General features: G+C 41.3%; 1 protein-coding gene across 1 annotated transcript in view; it reads left to right on the top strand.

The window, feature by feature from the left end:
* celf4 (CUGBP, Elav-like family member 4) overlaps positions 1 to 17,408 on the top strand; it is an 80,135-nt gene that overhangs the window by 14,673 nt on the left and 48,054 nt on the right. Inside the window, exon 2 of the mRNA XM_035662210.1 lies at positions 8,814 to 8,896. Coding sequence (XP_035518103.1) covers positions 8,814 to 8,896 — 83 coding nt within the window. The remainder of the gene's footprint in view (positions 1 to 8,813; positions 8,897 to 17,408) is intronic.

The raw sequence follows: 17,408 nt of genomic DNA, 5'->3' as shown, positions 1-17,408 counted from the left end.
TGTGTGTGTGTGTGTGTTTTGCCATCAAGGGAGCTTTTAACAAGGTATATGAGTGTATATGCTCGAGCATTTATGTTACATGTGATGTGGGTGCTGTTTAAGAAGGTATTTTACTTCAGAGGCATGAGAGCTCAAGGGGTCTTAACACAGTTTATGTGTGCGTACAAGTGTGTGGGTCTAAATGTCTGTGTGTTAATGTGTGTTTTCCATCCCGACCCTCAAGGGACCAAGTGGGTTGGGTGAAGGGGTGGAGAGGGTTGGTGGGTGGTGGGGGGGGGGCAACACTGTCCTAATGATGCATTTTCTACGCCATTGATTCAGTGGCTCTGCTCTCCAGTAAATCCTTCACATGCAACACATTAAAGCTGGCCCTTTTTCCTCCTTTGCCAATCGATTAGCACAGCTTAGAGACGGCCACTCTGGGAAGCAGGGCAAGAGATGGGACCTGTTATCTTCAGGGACTAAAACACACACACACGCACACACGCACACAGAACACACAGAACATACAAATACAATTTGAAGTCATTCTTTTGCGCACATTTTTAGTCATTAAAAAAATATCTACGTTTGTTCTGTGAAAGAGCATCAAAGTGTGTAAAATGTTTATTAGTTTGCATGCGTTTGTTAATAGCTGTTAGCGCGGCATTTTAATATGGAGGTTGTCACATGCATCTCTCTCGGTTTTTACTTAGGTCAGTTTTTGTGTGGTTATATTTTATTTTTTTATTTCTTTTATTTATACCCTCCTAAAAGTACCACTAACAGTTTTCTGTTTAATATACATGTTGTTATCAGTAATTTGCAGAGCTTTTATTGTCATTAATCAGGTGATTTTTATTCCTACAATAGTCGCCCACATCGTTTTGGGTAACTTCTAAGCAATTTGTTCAGGTTATTTTTCAGTGTGTTGCTGAAAAGTAACATTCAAACCCCTCAGAGCATATTCATTTGGCATGATGATTTAACAATTTTGTAGGAAAGTTATAAAAAATGTATCTGCCTGTTCCCCTCCCAGTCAGTCAGAACTCAGAATTTACCCAGGATACAGTATAATAACTTTTATTTGATGATATTCCTCATCTCAGAGAGTACTTTAGATACAGCTAGAGCCACTATTGTATTAAATTACTATGTCCTCCACTTTTCAGGATGGGATAAATGCAGCAGATGTACAGTAGTGCTGCCCCTTTGAGTTTCATCACCTGGTTATTAACTTTTGCTGTGTCTATTCTTGCTCTCCAGTTCTCTCAGTGACATGCGTGTTTTTATATTACAGATTATTCATGTTCCCCTGAAGAGAGGACTAAGGGATCTGCATATAGCCGCCTATAGGAGAGCTGGGACTGCTATTACACTCCATTATAAATTAATTCACCTCCTCTTTCATAATACTGCCCCATAGTTCTGCCTCACTCCGTTGAAATAATATCATACTTAAGACCAGCATTCATTAGTCCCCGAAACAGCTCCTGAATTTTTAAGGCCTTTTTTACACAATGAAAAAAATGCTTGATGTGGTCTCTGAACAGTAATTGAAGTTTTTTACCCCCCGTTCACACCGAGTACTGTACCGTTCTCTGAGCTCATATTGTGGGCTTCAAAGAGCTTTTTTATTTAATCAGGGTTTACAGCTGCCAATTAAAGATTTTAAGATGATACGGGGAGAAAGTTGGAGTGTTCCTGGAGACCTTGACCGTGTCCCCTAAAATAGCCTCTATCTTCTGTCTCTTTTTTCCATTGTGAGTAATGATCTGAAAGGTCAGCAAAGGTGAAGGGGATATGAGCGACTGCTGCTCGCTTTATTGAATTACTATTCCTCGCAGAACCGAAAGTGTGGGGGCTTTTCTGGGCTTTTCACTTTGATACCAGATTCAGTGGGAGATATTTAATTTAGACCAGTCTGCAGTTTTAATTAATCCAAAACATAGTTTAGCACTATATGGACTCTTTTCTACAGAGACAATAAGTTGATTAGTTGTATTCAACATGTGGAAAAGAATCAATAGGAGCTTTACAAACACAGACATCATGGTTGCGGAAGCTTTTTATATTTTATTTTCAGAAGTAGAACTCACTACAGAAGTGCACTACAATTATCAATTTTTCTCATTTAATTTTATGGTGTTTTGAACCAGATACAGACTGAATAGCAACAATCACACGGCTCATATTGAGTGTCCCAGTTACAGCAGTACAAGGGCAACTGTATCATTCTTGAATCAGAAACTCTCTTAATACGATACTTATTAGTATTCCTCTTCTGCACTCAGTGGTACTCATTGTCACCATATGACTAAAAGACCAAGGCTTTAAATGCTATTTCTCTGAACACAATAAGTCAAGAATTTCATCTTTACTTTGACCATTTCAAGAGTGAATTGAAGAGTGTTATCTAAGCCTTAGCACTCACAAAAATCCAGTCAGAACGTTCTTGTCTTAAGGTCAATCTTTTAAAAAGGAGAAAAAAACATTCTTGTGTTTATTGAGCAAAGGCTGTCCTTGGTCAACCCTTTCAGGGGGAGATAAGTGCTAACAGAACTGAGGTAGGGAGAGACGTGGAGATTTCTATTGACTGACTGAAATTGGACAGCCTCAAACAAAGTTTCATGCCAAAGTTTTTGGAGGCAGAGTTGCAGGGCTATGCAGCGTGGAGTTTCAGCTGTGCTGTGGATAAAGCTTTTTAATGCTATTGACTCTTTTTAGGCTCTTACCAAGATGTTCTGAAATATTTAAATGATCACTGGGAGTTTCTCCCCGTCTGTGGCTGGGAATAAAAGGATAGAGTGAGAGGAGGGAACTTTTTATGTCAGCCTTTTACAATCCCTGAATTAATAGGCACAAGATAATTAGAGAATTCTGTGCAATAACATTGTCCCCAAGCTGTCTAGTCTTGGGTGGCATCAGGCAATGCATGCTGGTAAAAAGTAATTCATGTGTCCAGTAACGCTGCAAAGCACTAATTCGGGAATGCATAAGTAGAATTACTTTTAGTACAATCATAATTAGTTTCAAAGGAGAATTTCAAGATTGGAGTGTCCCAGTAAGGGCCAACACTACCACTAAGGTCAGAGGTCATGGTCTCTGGATTTTTTGGGGGAATTTGGGGATTTTATTGACCTCACAAGTTTACACTGTAATTTCACTGTAAATTACCCACAGTGGGACTCATATGTATGGCTGTCTATGCTATGATTGATATGTCTATGATTTTGGATTTGACTGAATGCTTAGCTACATGTAGTTACAAACACAACATTGACAGGTATAATCAATATTTTTATATTAACAATGGATCACATAACTACATGTATGTGGAAGCGGTCGTTTGTAGTGACAAACCCACAGAGAATTATCCCATGACTCTCAACACTACATAGCATTTTAGCATCTTTGCACTCATTATTTTGGTTCACTCTCCCTCTTCGCTCTCCTCAGTGTTGCTTCAGCCGCAGCAGGCAGCTGTTCTTGGCACAAAAAAAAAAGCTCTAAAAACCCACTGTACACTACCTTCCCAGCACCAAACGGCTAAAGACAAAGTTTGCGACTAGCTAGAACATTTAGTTGCTCAAGAGCCAAATATTAAATAAAATAGATTAAATATGGGAGTTACATTCATCAGGTGGTGAGGAACATGACTGCACTTGAATGCAGAAGTTGCTCTGTATCTGTTGGATGTGTAAATTGGCTGCTGCTTGCTAAAATGTTAGCAATACCAACTTTAAAATAATAATATGTCAGTGTTGTGTTTACAGCTTGTTTTGTTGAAAAAAATCAGTTATGGTTAGTTTAAAAACAAAATAAAAATAGAATTAGCTTTAAAATCCTGGCTATGGCCCTAAGGTCTAAATGGTATTCCACCCAACCAAGACTAAAATATCTGAAATACTACTTCCTTGAAATTATGCAGTTTAGTCGTGTAGATGAAAACGTGGCAAAATATTACAATTTATTTTCCGTGACAACAACTTTAAAACTTATGAAACCTGCTTTAGCTCTCACAGAGTCAGTTTAGAGGTCCAGTGTCTTGGATTTAGTGGCATCTAGCAGTGTTGTTGCAGATTGTAACTCCCTCGTCTCACCCTTCCTCCTTCCAAAATTCCCGTGTTGTCCCGTGTTTGGTTTGTCTGTTCTGGGCTACTGTAGAAACATGGCGATTCAACATGGCGGACTCCATGGAAGGTGACCTGTGGCATCTTTAGACATTAAGGCTTATTCTAAGGTAAAAAAAAAAAACTATTCTTGTTTTCAGGTGATTAAACATTAATGAAAACATAGTTATGCCTATTATTTTTCATATCTGCCAATAGATCCTAAACGTTACACATGTTACAATGTTCAATTAAACATTGTTTGATTACTCAGGTTTTCAAATCTATGGATCTTACTAAGATGACTTCAAACAAAAAAATGTTCCATCTTATTTTATATATATTGTATCTATGTATGTATGTACAGTCAGTTTGTTGGGAAGCAGCATCTAGCAAAGACAGCTCATCAAGTAAATGTTTCCCATAGTTAACAAAGTCAAAGCTCTTTGTGGTCCAACATAGCTGTCGTTTAAATGAGGCCTGGTGACAGTTGGTGGATTTCACCACTGAAGCTCTTGTCTTTTCTTCTTCCCCCAGTAAGGATTCATAGTCTCTACCATTCCCTTGCTGCCCTCTTTCATCTTCTCTCTTTTTCTTCCCCATATTCCTCCCTCTCTGTCTGTCTCTCACTCTTTTCCTGTTTCTCTCTCTCTCGGTGGGTGTGTGTCCCTTTAGGGTGTCTGCAGTGGTTGAGATAAGAAGCGAGTGTAGGACACAGGGGGATGGTGTTCACAGAAGCTAGGTGATCTTATCTACTCTCTCCCTCTCCCTCTCTTACCGAGCATCCCTCGCTGTTCTGCTTTTCCTCTCTGCCGTTCTCCTCCCCCTCTTTCTTTTTGCTCCTTTGCCCTTCTCCCCCCCCAACCCCAATCTCTCTCGCTCACGTCTCTTCTCGTCTCACACACACACATTCTCTCAGATCCCCTCTGCACTGCTGTTGATTTGAATTTGAAGTGATGGGAAACCAAATTGGCAGCATTGACAGCAGAAACAAACAGCTTATCTCTCTCTCCTGGGCCAATATGGGTCTTAGTCAGATACCAGAGCCGCTGCCAGCATCTGACTTGTGACAATGATGATAAATTGAACGTTTGTTGACTGTCACTTTTAGTGTGTGTGTGTGTGTATGTGAGTGTGTGACCGAGTTAGCCTCTATGCATGCGTGCTTGTCCCCTCCATACGTTTGCAAATACACTCAGTGGTGAAACTTAACTAAATAGAAGTACTGACAATTTTGCAATTTTCTACTTTTTCTCTATTTTTAAAAACTTTTTAAAGCACAATTTTGAGGTACTTTCAGATATGATATGAGTTTCACTTCTACTTCATTATAATTAAAAAAAAATCTTTTTACCCCACTACATATATTTGCTAGATATAGTTACTAGTTACTTTGAAGATTAAAAGTTTACATAGAAAGCAGAACGCATTGCTAGAGATTAAAACAGTGATTGCCAACCAGGGGGACTTTTGCATCTCCCAGGGGATACATGGAAAGATTGTGAATTTAAAAAAATTATGATTTTGTACAAATACAGTATAACTATCCATATTTGTGTTTAGAAGGAAATGAAACACATGCAGGATTACAAATTGGTATAATGCTTGAAATGAATTTATTTATAAACTTATAGTCATAATAACCAGTTCTACAATAAGCTGTGTGCATAGGACATGTCATCAACTAGAGTCAGTGGTAGCAGTTTTTTTGTATTATTATGCATTTGCATTTACTAGATTTACTGTATTCAGTATAGAGGTGGAAGGAAATAATGGGAATAAAGAGTTCGGCATGACAACAAAGGTCCCCAGCCGGACTTGAATGACAGATGTAAGTATATGGTCAGGTTTTCCAGCAATTCCAGGATCACTGTGCTGTATAAAAACATTATATCCAGTTTTACATAATTAGCAGAGTTTAATAAGATCCGGTTTAAAATAATGTCACACAAACACATTTAGAACATGAGGTGTGTTGTCAAAGCAATCACAGAAATTGTCTCCCAGAGATTGCGTTTATATACAACTCATTTATTTTCCCAATTACATTTTACAAGAAAATGTGATTGCTGCCTGGATTACAGTATGTTTCCTTGCAATGCTTTTTCACGTGTAAAAAGAGACACGTTTTTGTCAAAGTGAGGTGGTCAGGGTGGATGGTGTGTACAACGTCTGTGTTAAACCAAGACCACAGCCCTAACCTTAACCAAGTGCGGTGAGTGCCTAAACATAACCCCTTAAAATGTAAAGTTTTAGTTGCTACAGGCAGGTGTTTTAATGCAAGAATGAATATTGTGGAAAAAATAATTACATTTATCAGTCAGTAAATCTTGTTTATCTTGTTTGGTTCTTGTACTGATACGTTCAGGCAAAGGTTTCCTTGTTGAATTAATAGTAATAATTATTATTAGTAGTAATTGGTAATGACTGTATTTGTAATGCGAATCCGTAGTATATAAATGTAACGTCTAGGCGAGGGGGCTGGATGAAGGAATACTTGAGTTAAAGTTAAATGGACTGTACTTGTATGCCGCCTTTCTTTCCAACCACATATTTTTTACATCTCTACATCCCACATTCACCCATTTACACAGTGAATGACCATCGCAAACAGAAACTAACATTTATCCACATTCATACACTGATGCACAGCATCGGGAGCAATTTGGGGTTCAGTATCTCGCTCACTTCGACATGCAGCAGGACGAGCCGGGGATCGAACCACCAACCATCTGATTAGTGGACGACCCGCTCTACCTCCTGAGTTCATCCCTGAGTTTATCTGATAGGGCTGTCAGAGCACATCAGACAAAAAAGGTTGGGAACCTCTGGATACCCAACAGTAAATAAAATAGTTCTAATAATCACCATATCAACTACCCAGAACTATAGACTGCTGCTCATACACTATATATATATATATACAATATATAATAACATAATGGTGACAGATTATTTTTGGAGTATTATTTACATTGTGTTATGGTATTGCTGGATCTGAATACTTCTTCCATTACTGAATACACTGGATGCTGTGGGTGCCTGCAGCCAGTGTCAGGCGTGTGAATCAGAGGCTTGCGTGTTTCCTGTGGGACGGTGCCTGCATGTAGCGTTAACACGACAGGCCCAGAGAGGACGAGGAGGTAGCCAAGCTGTCAGCGGCCAGCTCCCACTTCGCCTAATGAGAGAGAGGCCCGTTAATTAAAAACACCAACAGGCGGAACTCCCCAGTGTCCCGCCATCAGGACGACCCGGGGTTAAAGATACGGAGTCAAGAGGATGGAAGGCATGCTGCTTCTACATACAGTACATGGTGCTGCCCTTAACAATAAATAGCCCCCAGTATGCAAAAAGAACAAAGCAAAGCACAACTGGGAAGAGCTAGAAGCATTTGTGTTTGTGTGTATTTTGGGGGGGGAGGGGTCTATGATAATCGTCTGCTTAGCCCTTGATGTTCCCAGAACAAACTGTGGTTCTTTTGTCTCTTTGTGCTCATGTTAGTTGCATGGCAGCAGGGAACAGTTTGTCAATGTCTGCATGGAGACTTCTGTGATCCAAAAAATGAAAAAAATTATTGTGAAAATGCTAGTGCATTTTTTTGTTGCTGCTGTAATGTTTATGTCTGCCTCATTGTTCACTAAAAGACCCTTTTTCAAATGCTTCAAATGTCTGCTAATATTATCATTGTGCAAACCAAGGGACTAATTGTCCCTTGTGGATTTTTTTCTTTCCCTGAATTTAATTGATTTTTTTTTTTTAAATCCAGAGTCTGAGCAAATAAGCAAAACACCTGCATATACAGTATGAAGAATATTTGCTTCAAATTGAATCGTGTCACTACAGCGTATTGTGCAATTGTCTTTGTAAGTGTTTTATTAAACTGTCAAACACATGAATCATTAGCCTTGATCTGCAGATTGACAGTTTGTCAGCTCTCTGACAGTGGCGTGCGCCTCACTGTCAACAGGGGGTGGCGAGGGAACGGCTAACACGTTCCCCACGGCTTCTTCTTCTTCCTTGCCTCCTGCGTCTCCATCTTCCTTCCACCCCCACATGTCAGCCCAGGTGCTAACAAAACCGAGGATTGTGGGAAGTCTTGGAACATATGGAGCAGAGAGACGGAGAAATGAAGGGTGGTGGGAGGGGAGGGGAGGGGTGGTAAGAGAGAGAGAGAAGCTGTCAGGGAAATGTCTATCCCTGTCACAGCAGCCAGAAGAGTGCAATGGACGAATGGATAACTGCTATTTCAGACTGCCAGGGAGGAAGCTCAGTCAGATTTGATGTGTTTTGCGGGCAGAATGGATCTCACGCAACAGAATGCACAAATCTCCAAAGCCGCAATTTTTCATCTAACTTTCATGTCTCTTTTTTGCATGCGTATGAATTGCGTTTGTGTACGAAGGAATGTTGCATTTGTTCAGTCGCTGAAATGCTGTTCACTGTGCACAAACACGCGCAGGCACACACACAAACATGAGCAAATTCCCAGTGCGGCCATGTAGACAGAGTTTCAGAGCTATGGCTGCAGGCTCACTCTGTGTGTGAGTGTGTGTTTGTGTGTTTGTGTGTGTCTCAGTGTGTCTCTCTGTGTGTCTGTGTGTACATGTTTTTTTTGGCTATTCACTGGTGATTGGTGCAGCCCCCTCCCATGGCTGTCTCTCCTTCTCCATCCCCAGTTCACATAACATAATTATTTCTCTCTCTCTCTTTTCTGTATTTCAGGCTGTGCCTTCCTCACCTACTGTGCCAGAGAGTCGGCCCTGAAAGCCCAGAATGCATTGCATGAGCAGAAGACCCTGCCAGGGGTAAGTCATACACAAAGAACGCCATGTCGACCCAGAAGCAAAATCTTACATAAATACATCTTGGATTCACTCCGATACACACACAAACACAGATGCTCATTTTTAACATATAATGCCTTATATTCATTTCAAATCAAAGGGGACTGACTGTCTTCGCCATGCTTGTCATGTACTGTTTATCACTGGCTGTACACCAGACATGAGCACAGCCCTTCTTTCCCTTAAATATCCCCCCCCCCCCTTCACTGCCTCGCTCTCTCTTCACTTTGACAGTCACACACACAAACCCATAGGGAGAAACCACACACAGCATCGCATCATAGGCATACTATTTATAGTCCTTCCTCCAGTTTGTGTAAATGAGTGGTGTGTGCCTCTGTGTGTGTGTATGAGTGTGTGTTTGCGTATGAGTGTGTGTGTGTGTGTGCGTGCGTGTGCATGTATCCATGTGTGGGCGAGTGTGTGAGAGATAGACAGAAAGGGATGAAAAGCGGGTGAGCGGGTGGATGTAGGCTATTTGTACATTTATGTGCACGCTCTGCATAATGCCCCCGACTGCCAACAACATGAGTGTGCATCATGAATGTATCACGACAGCACATCTTCACGACAGATGTTCACGTGCTGTTACCACTCACATGTACAATGCAGCTGGAAGCAACGCGTGTTCTGTCCTAATACTAGAATGAGGGATTTTTGACATTGTCATTGGGTAGATTCAGTTGTTGGTGAGTGTGTGCTTGTGTGTGTGGGATTATATGCATTGTGAGCATTTTCTTTAGTGTATACATGATTTTATGATTACATATATGTGTGCGAGTGTGTGCATGTGTGTTTCTGTAATACATTTCAGTTAGTATGTGCTTGATTGTGCACGCACCCTAATGCACACACCCTCGTGCATGTGTGTGCACGCACGCACCCACTTGTGCATGTGTGCATATGTGCGTGTTCGGAAGTTTTGATGCGTCTCTGTCAGGCCTGGCTCGGTTTGCTCTGTTCGTTTTTAATGACGCCTCCAGGGAAGCTGACAGTCGCCGTGTTGAGCGCACAGCCTTTGATGTGAGTGATTATGACATCACAGACGTGCAGCCGAGAAGAGCGGAGGAGTGGGGATCCGTGCTCTCAGTTTTTTTTTTCACTTCCCAGTGGCATATTATTCAGAAAGAAAAAGGGAGGGAGAGACAGAGACAGAGAGGGAGAGAAAGAGACGAGGAGAGATTAAATATTTGGCCAAAACCAGAATGCGATTTTGTGTTCACATAAAATGTGGTGCCGATTGATGTTTTTGCCTTTGTTGCAATTGTTTGACACGGACCAGAAGATATGGGCACAAAACCAACCTTTTTTTTTAAGGATTCTGTCTTAACATCGTGAGGAAAGAAACTGTATTTAGCTTTAAACCCTACATAGTAGTGCATCAACAGCAAATAAATTTAATCAGTCACTTGCAATCAACATTATTTCATAAGGAAATGCTAATTAGTAATGCCTTTGCCAGCGGAAGACAGTCTCAGGTTTGCATTTGATCGATGGTGAGAGTTAAGTAAACAAAGGTAATGCCATAGGACAGACCTAGATGCTCAACAAACCCTGAAGCAGAGCATTCAGAGAAGCAGACCAGGAGAGTGTCTTTTGTTGCTGGTGTAGGTAAAGCCAGCAAAACAGAATAAATGAGTTCATTAGAAACAGAGCGAGGACTTGGCCCTGGGAAAGGCAGTGGAACGTTTTATGGCACACGACTACACCCTCTTTCCTCCGTTTCTTCTCATTTTTTTTTCATCTACCTTCTTTTCTGCCTCCTTCCATCCTCTATCAGTCCCCCACTCACAGCCCAACACAACCAAAACCCTGCAAATGAAATCCCTTTTTTTCCCCTTAAAGCCTCTTTCCCCTTCACTTCGCGTCCTGATGCGCTTTTTATCGTCAAAGTTGCTCCCCAACCCTTACATTTAAAAAGTTTTCTGCCGTCTTTTTTCTTTCGCTGCCAGGTGAGCCGAGAGAAGAGGGGATTTGGCTTCCTAGTGGAAATGCCCTGTAAGCATGGCTGTAGGCTGTTAGTGTAGCTCAGACAAAGTACTAAGGGCTGCCTTGTGTGTATGCGTGTGTGTGTGTATGTGTGCAACTGAGCCGGTGCAGTGTCAGGAGAGACTTTGGATAAACAAGCGACAAGCAAAAATACTGATGTTAAAGTGACACTGACATTGAACTACTTATGATAGATGACAAATTGTTTTCACATCCCTCATTCTATCACAGGGCTACACAGCCTACTACAGGTACATAGGATTATGCTGAGAATGCGGAGAACAAGTTTCTGCTAACATAGTTAAATCAACTCTACAGGCACAGAAACCAGTGTTACTGCATTGTTTGAGGACATTTGAAGCATTCAAGAGGTATTTATATGATAAGAAAACTCAATGGAAACATGGATGGATCATAGCAGAGACCCCCACCAAGCACAGGTTCAGGCGCCCAAGGGATCAGGAAGGCGACACCTCTATTTGGAGAGACTGTTGTTAATGCCAATCACTCCTGACATTTATCTGTATCAAATGTTTGTTTATTTTATATTATTTTGTTTTATTATAAAACAGTGACCAGTGCTTATTTCAGGTACCATGAGCCTACATATATATTATTTGTCCCATAGTATTTTGTATGAAATCTTTGGCAGGAATCTTTTATAGGATTTAGACAGTCTCTTTATATCTACAGCATGAACACAATACTGACTTTCAGGTGAAGTTTATTCACTGCAGCACTTTAGAGTCATGGTAAACCTTTTCTGGAAATATACACAAAACACAAATGTGAACAATACAGTCACTATAAAGCAAGTTATTACCAGTGGAAAAAGTTTTGTTTCCGTATTCGGAGTACACCGCAATTGAGCAGATAAATGGGGGGGCAGGGGGATGGTTGGAGATAGTGATGTGAGACAGGCCTAAAATGGGGCGCGTCCCAAACGCCAGGACCTGGCTGCCATTTTTGTGATCCCGCGCTCCAGTTTCAGACTCGTACTACAGCAAGAGGCATTAAAAAGCCTCTATTGATTCTGGCAAAAGTCCTCACGAGTGGGAGGATGTGCTTCTGTGCACGCACGTGTGTGTATGTGTGGGTCACAGGGTGGAGTTGCAGAGCTCGAGCTAGTGCAGTGTGTATACGAACCAGAGGGTGCAAATACCCACCAGCAAATTCTCCCTAACACATATAAATACTCACACACGTTAAAAAAATATAAATAAAAAAACAGATCTGGCATCCGCTCAAACACGCCGTCAGATATACAGTATAGGCCTCACCACTACCATATGCCCCCACACAGTGCACAAAGAGAGCATGCACTCCTGAATACTTAACACTGTGTTCCAAGTTAGAAAATAACACACAGAAATACACACAAGCATGCACAGGTACAAATATACCGCTGATACTCCAAACCTGTCTCTTGTAACGGCAATACGACACTCCTCGTAAACACTTCCATTCAACAACATGATACTCTGATACTCATAGAAAAAGAGAGAGAGGGAGAGAAAACAGGAGAAAGTAAAAGAGAGAGGGAGCGAGAAAGAGAGAGAAAGAGAGAGAGAGAGAGAAATACGGCGTCGATTGACTCGCACTGTAATAGTGAGCCAGATGAGAAAATATAGAACACTGTGAATCAATGCGTCATTTCAGAGCGCTTTCACACACACACAAACACACACATACATAATGGAGCACATATACACACGGAGTTTTCAGCCCAGGGGCAAACAAACAACAGAGAAGACGGAAAAGCAAATGAATAGCAGGAGGGAGGAAAGAGGAAGGGGTTGATGATGGCAGGTTGGAGAGTGTGGGTGGATGGAGGGAGTGGGAGGAGAGGTATAGTCGAGGTGCCTCCATAACGACTGATTTGTGTCTGTTTCTTTTTTCGCAACACCCCCACCCCGACTCCCACCCTCTCTCTCTCACAGTTGAGATAATGCCAGGGCAAGAAATCCATGGCATTGATTGGCTACTGCGACCCAGTTTCATGGCAGCTTTTTCTCAATAAGTCGCCCTCATTGGTCGATAACTGCCAGGCTCCCCAGGTGAAGTGGGTGAAGGGGTGTCTTGAGGGGGGCGGTTGACGGTGCTCAGTTATGATTTGTTTCCCTTAAGTGTGCACAAGTACAGTAGTCCACTCCTTCTTGTAGATTTAGATTAGTGGTGCAGTGTGCAGGAGGCATAGCTGCACGTCCACATGAATAATGCCGCAGGCCCTGGAGCTAAAACATCCCCTCCCTCTCCCCAAGCCATCACCTCATCAACTATCCTAATCACCCTTATCCAAAAGAAAACCGTTTGCCACATATCGCGCTCCAATTAATGAATCCACAGTCATTGACAGAATGCTGGAGTGATGCACAAGCAAGTTTTAGCCTAGAGCGACATTAGCACACAGCATCAATAGGGATATATGCTTCACAAAAGCACAGATTTTTGTAAACTCATATACCTAATGAGCAACTTATTTCAGTGTAGCAATGAAAAGAAAGAACAACAGTCACTGCTAGTAGTCAGTGTAACAAAAGAATAAACAGTATACAGTGTCCAAACCAGAGCAAAGCTTTTAAGTGAGGCAGTATGCAGCCTGAACCTGGCAGGTCATAAGCCTGCAATAAAAATTCCAATGAGTCTCTCCAACAGATGGAAGCAGAAAGACTTCCTGAAAGTAGTGTTTGTAATAAATACAGAGTTAAACACAGATTCCACTGTTTGCTGATAAACTCATCTTTTTTTGTGTGTTTTTTCCTCCAGCAGCCTGCAGAGCATGTTTTATTTGATTTTATACACTGCGGCCCTGTCCACACACGTTTTTGTACTTTTGGTCTGGGGCTGCAGTTCATGGTTTGGACTAGGCCCCTTAATTTAATTTAATGCCACAGCATACAATACTTGAGACAAGAATGTAACTATGTGACAGCAGGCCTTTGCCTATTTCAACATGACAATGACTCATGTGGAAGAACTTGACTATGAACAGAGCTCTGACCTCATCTCCATCCAACACTTTTGGGATAAATTGGAACGTCGACTTCAACTTCGCTAATGTTCTTGTGGCTTTGTTTCGAAGATAACAACAACCAAGAGAACAACAACAACCAAGATGAAGTACAGATACATCAACTATCAACTATCACTCCTTATATACCAGAAATGCTCACATGAGATATTAAACCATTACATGTGGTGTTCAAGTGTCCACATACTTTTGGCCATATAGTGTCGTTTTTGTTAAACCCCTTTAAGGAGTGAAGCATGAATGGTGCCATAATTGTAACAAAGATCATTACAAGCCCACACACCATCTTTTGTCATATAAAGTCTGAATGCTCCCATTATCATTGGGCTCCAGGCCTGATGTTACAACCTCCCATTGCCAAGTGGAGTTTGAGCAGATTGTACAAATGAGAAAAAATCATCTGTCTGGAGGCAGCAGTTCACTTTAGTCCAATAATCCAACTAATTTCAGAAGTGGTGCATGCTACCCGCTGGGCCAATAGATTGATGATCCATATGTGAAATGACCCACCTTTATACAACCAAGCCATATTGCAGTGCATGCAATGCCTTGCAGTAACCCAGTTTGTGGTCTTACTGTAGTCTCATTCCCACTCTGCATTGGGACAAGTGTTGAGTCAAGTCTTGATGTGTTAATGCTCCCAGATCTGCCCCCTCCATCCAATACATACTTTTACTCTCTAGAGTTTGAATCCTCCTGATTTGGCAGATTTCTTGGCACCTTGGTGATTATGTGTTGTTTATCGGTGCCTATGAGCTCTGTGCATTGGTGTTTATGTTGGTGGTTCTTTTTTTTTTGTGTTTCTCTTAATTTTGATTTTAGCTACCTGGTCCAGTCTGCACGGCACTTTAGCACCCAACAGGGGATGTTTTTAAATGTCCCTTATAAATACATTTGACTTGACTTGACTATTATAATTTCAAACATGTATTCTCCCCTTTTAAGTAAATTCACTACAAATTGTTGCTGACAGAAAAGTCCTCAGCCAGCAGTCCTAAAAAGTGTGATGTGCTCTTAAAGGAATGGATTGAACTGTCTGAGCAATTCAAAACACCTCTGGTAAGTGCCATTATTGGGTGATCCAAATGTTTTTGTATTTGCTCTAAAAGCATGAGGTGCCATAGCTCTTTTCAGCATCTCAATCTATTGCTGGCTCAAGCTACTGTCACAGTCTGAAATCAACTTGTCCTTTCCTTGAGTTTGTATTGATCCACAAAAGCATAGCCTTACAGCACACCGATGAGTCTTCATCCTTAGTAGCCCGCTCCACTGAACATTTACAAGTGTTAATGTCACTACTGGCACTCTAGGACTATTCCATGTACTCACCAGATTGGCAGATGACTCACTTTTAGGTAAAGAATCTGACACAAACATCTCCCTGATGCCTACATTATTGTTCAAGTGCTGAGAAATCATCCATTCAATTCTTGCATGATTTGGGTTGTTGCAGTGAACCCCAAAAGCCCCGCACTTCCTTATTGATATAAACCTGGCAGTGTCACTGGGGAAAGGACAGATGCATGGACTGCTGCAGCTGGAGCTGTTCCTCCAAAAAAAAAAACTTTAATAGGATCCTAACCAGTGTGTGCCTGGCTTCAGCCCTGGCCATGCGTATCGTTCAGTATAAGTATCTCCATAAGCTGGTTGTGATAGTCATTCTGCCATTGTCATAGTTTCAGCTCCTGCTGCTGCTGCTGCTGCTGTATGGAGCCATTTGACTCCAGCTGCTTTGAGATATCCTGCCAGTTCAGTGACTTTTTTTTAATAGTTGTGTGTCACACTGCTATATCTCCTTGTCTTTTCCATGCTCTTAAGCCCCCACACACATATACAGTACAGTATGTCTTTCCACAACAGTTAAGTGCAGTGTTGTTTGATGTTTTTATTGTAGCCTGCTCCGTTAATTTACCATGCACATTAAATGTTGAGGAACAGAGAATAGATAGCTGAAAACAATAAAATGCAATAAATCAGTCACACCTACAATATAATGTATCTATTAGAGTGGAGTTTTATTGATCATTGGAGAATATAATGGTCCATGCTGTATACCTTATCTTTCTGTTATGCATTAGTGTAGTTTGACTACTATGCTCTACTCCCAGCTCAGTTGTCAGTGCGGGAGAGGGCAGAGGCTTTGAAGCACCAGAGAACATTCTCATTCAGTGGTTTCATTTTCTCCTCAGGCTTTACACAACTCTTGCAGCTTTTACCATGCAGCACCATTGCTTTCACCATGAAGCCCTCCCATACATTCTGTACTCTCATCCCGCCAGTCCCGCACGTTCTTTCATTCAGTCCAATTGCTGGTGTGACATTAAAGTTAAATGACAATAGTTGATTATAAGCCCTTTGGTTTTATTAGAAGTCTCTTTAAGAGTTTTTATTGAATAAATGAACATTAGGTATGACTTGCTTTCCAAAATGGCTTTTAAGAATTTCAGAATAAAACTGTTCGAGGGTTTCAAACTGGTGTTAAATTTGCTTTCTAGATGAAATGCTGCTCCTTTGGTAGCAGTATTTTTAAGTGCTACTTTGGTGTAAAGCTAGATAACAAATAAATTATTTCACAATGACTGCAGAGCAAAAAAAATCACAAGCCCAGTTTGAACAAGGGCTTTTATAATGAGAACAACTAAAAGAAAAATTATTGTGTCAGTTCAAAGCAAAGGGCAATTATCATGCAATGCTTGCATTGCTGTTTTCTCTGTCTTCTTTCATCATAACCCTGATGGCAGAAACTATTCAAGGAATGTATAAGTGATTACAGAGCTAACAGTGAAGTGGAAACATATAAGGAATTATTAGAAGACGGTGAGAAGTAGCAGATTAGAGGTAGAAACAGCAGCTATTGATGTGTTGCTGGCATTGACTACGCTACTGAACGTTTTTTTAAAACTAGGACCCAGTGGTGAGCCACGCTGCAATATTAATGTTGTTTTTTTACTTACAAAAGTTCTTTTAAAGCAGAAACTAACCCCATAGTTTTCACAAAGGGATTTTACTCTTCTGTAAATATTATTCTCATGCTCAATAGTGAAAAACCAAAACCCATTTTATTCTGTGACCTTCAGCACCTCACCTTCACTGTAGCAGTTAGAATATATAATACAGCAATTTCAATTTCTTCGTTTGGCCATATCTTCTGATATGTGCGACAGAGTGGGAAGTGTCGCTTGGAAATCTTGTTCCAGACGCCGCTGTAGCAGCTGGCGAGCTGGTGGCCGGCAGATGTGATAATGACACAACGCACCAGCTGAGGCCGGATAGCGGGCCACGACTCAGGCGGCTTTTAATAATTGATGGCAGCCAAGGCCCCGGATTGGCCAGTAATTGCATTACAGGTCACTTCTCAATAGCAATTTGTGAAAGTTGTGGTGATGTGTGCCGGGTGGCGATCAATAGGCACTGTCCAGAGAAGCAGTCGTTCTCGTTCTCTCTCTCTCTCTC

Source organism: Morone saxatilis, unplaced genomic scaffold (genome assembly GCF_004916995.1).
Source record: "Morone saxatilis isolate NCDOM2014 unplaced genomic scaffold, NCSU_SB_2.0 Contig18, whole genome shotgun sequence".
Taxonomy (NCBI): Eukaryota; Metazoa; Chordata; class Actinopteri; family Moronidae; genus Morone; species Morone saxatilis.
This window is presented reverse-complemented; position numbering and strand designations above follow the sequence as displayed.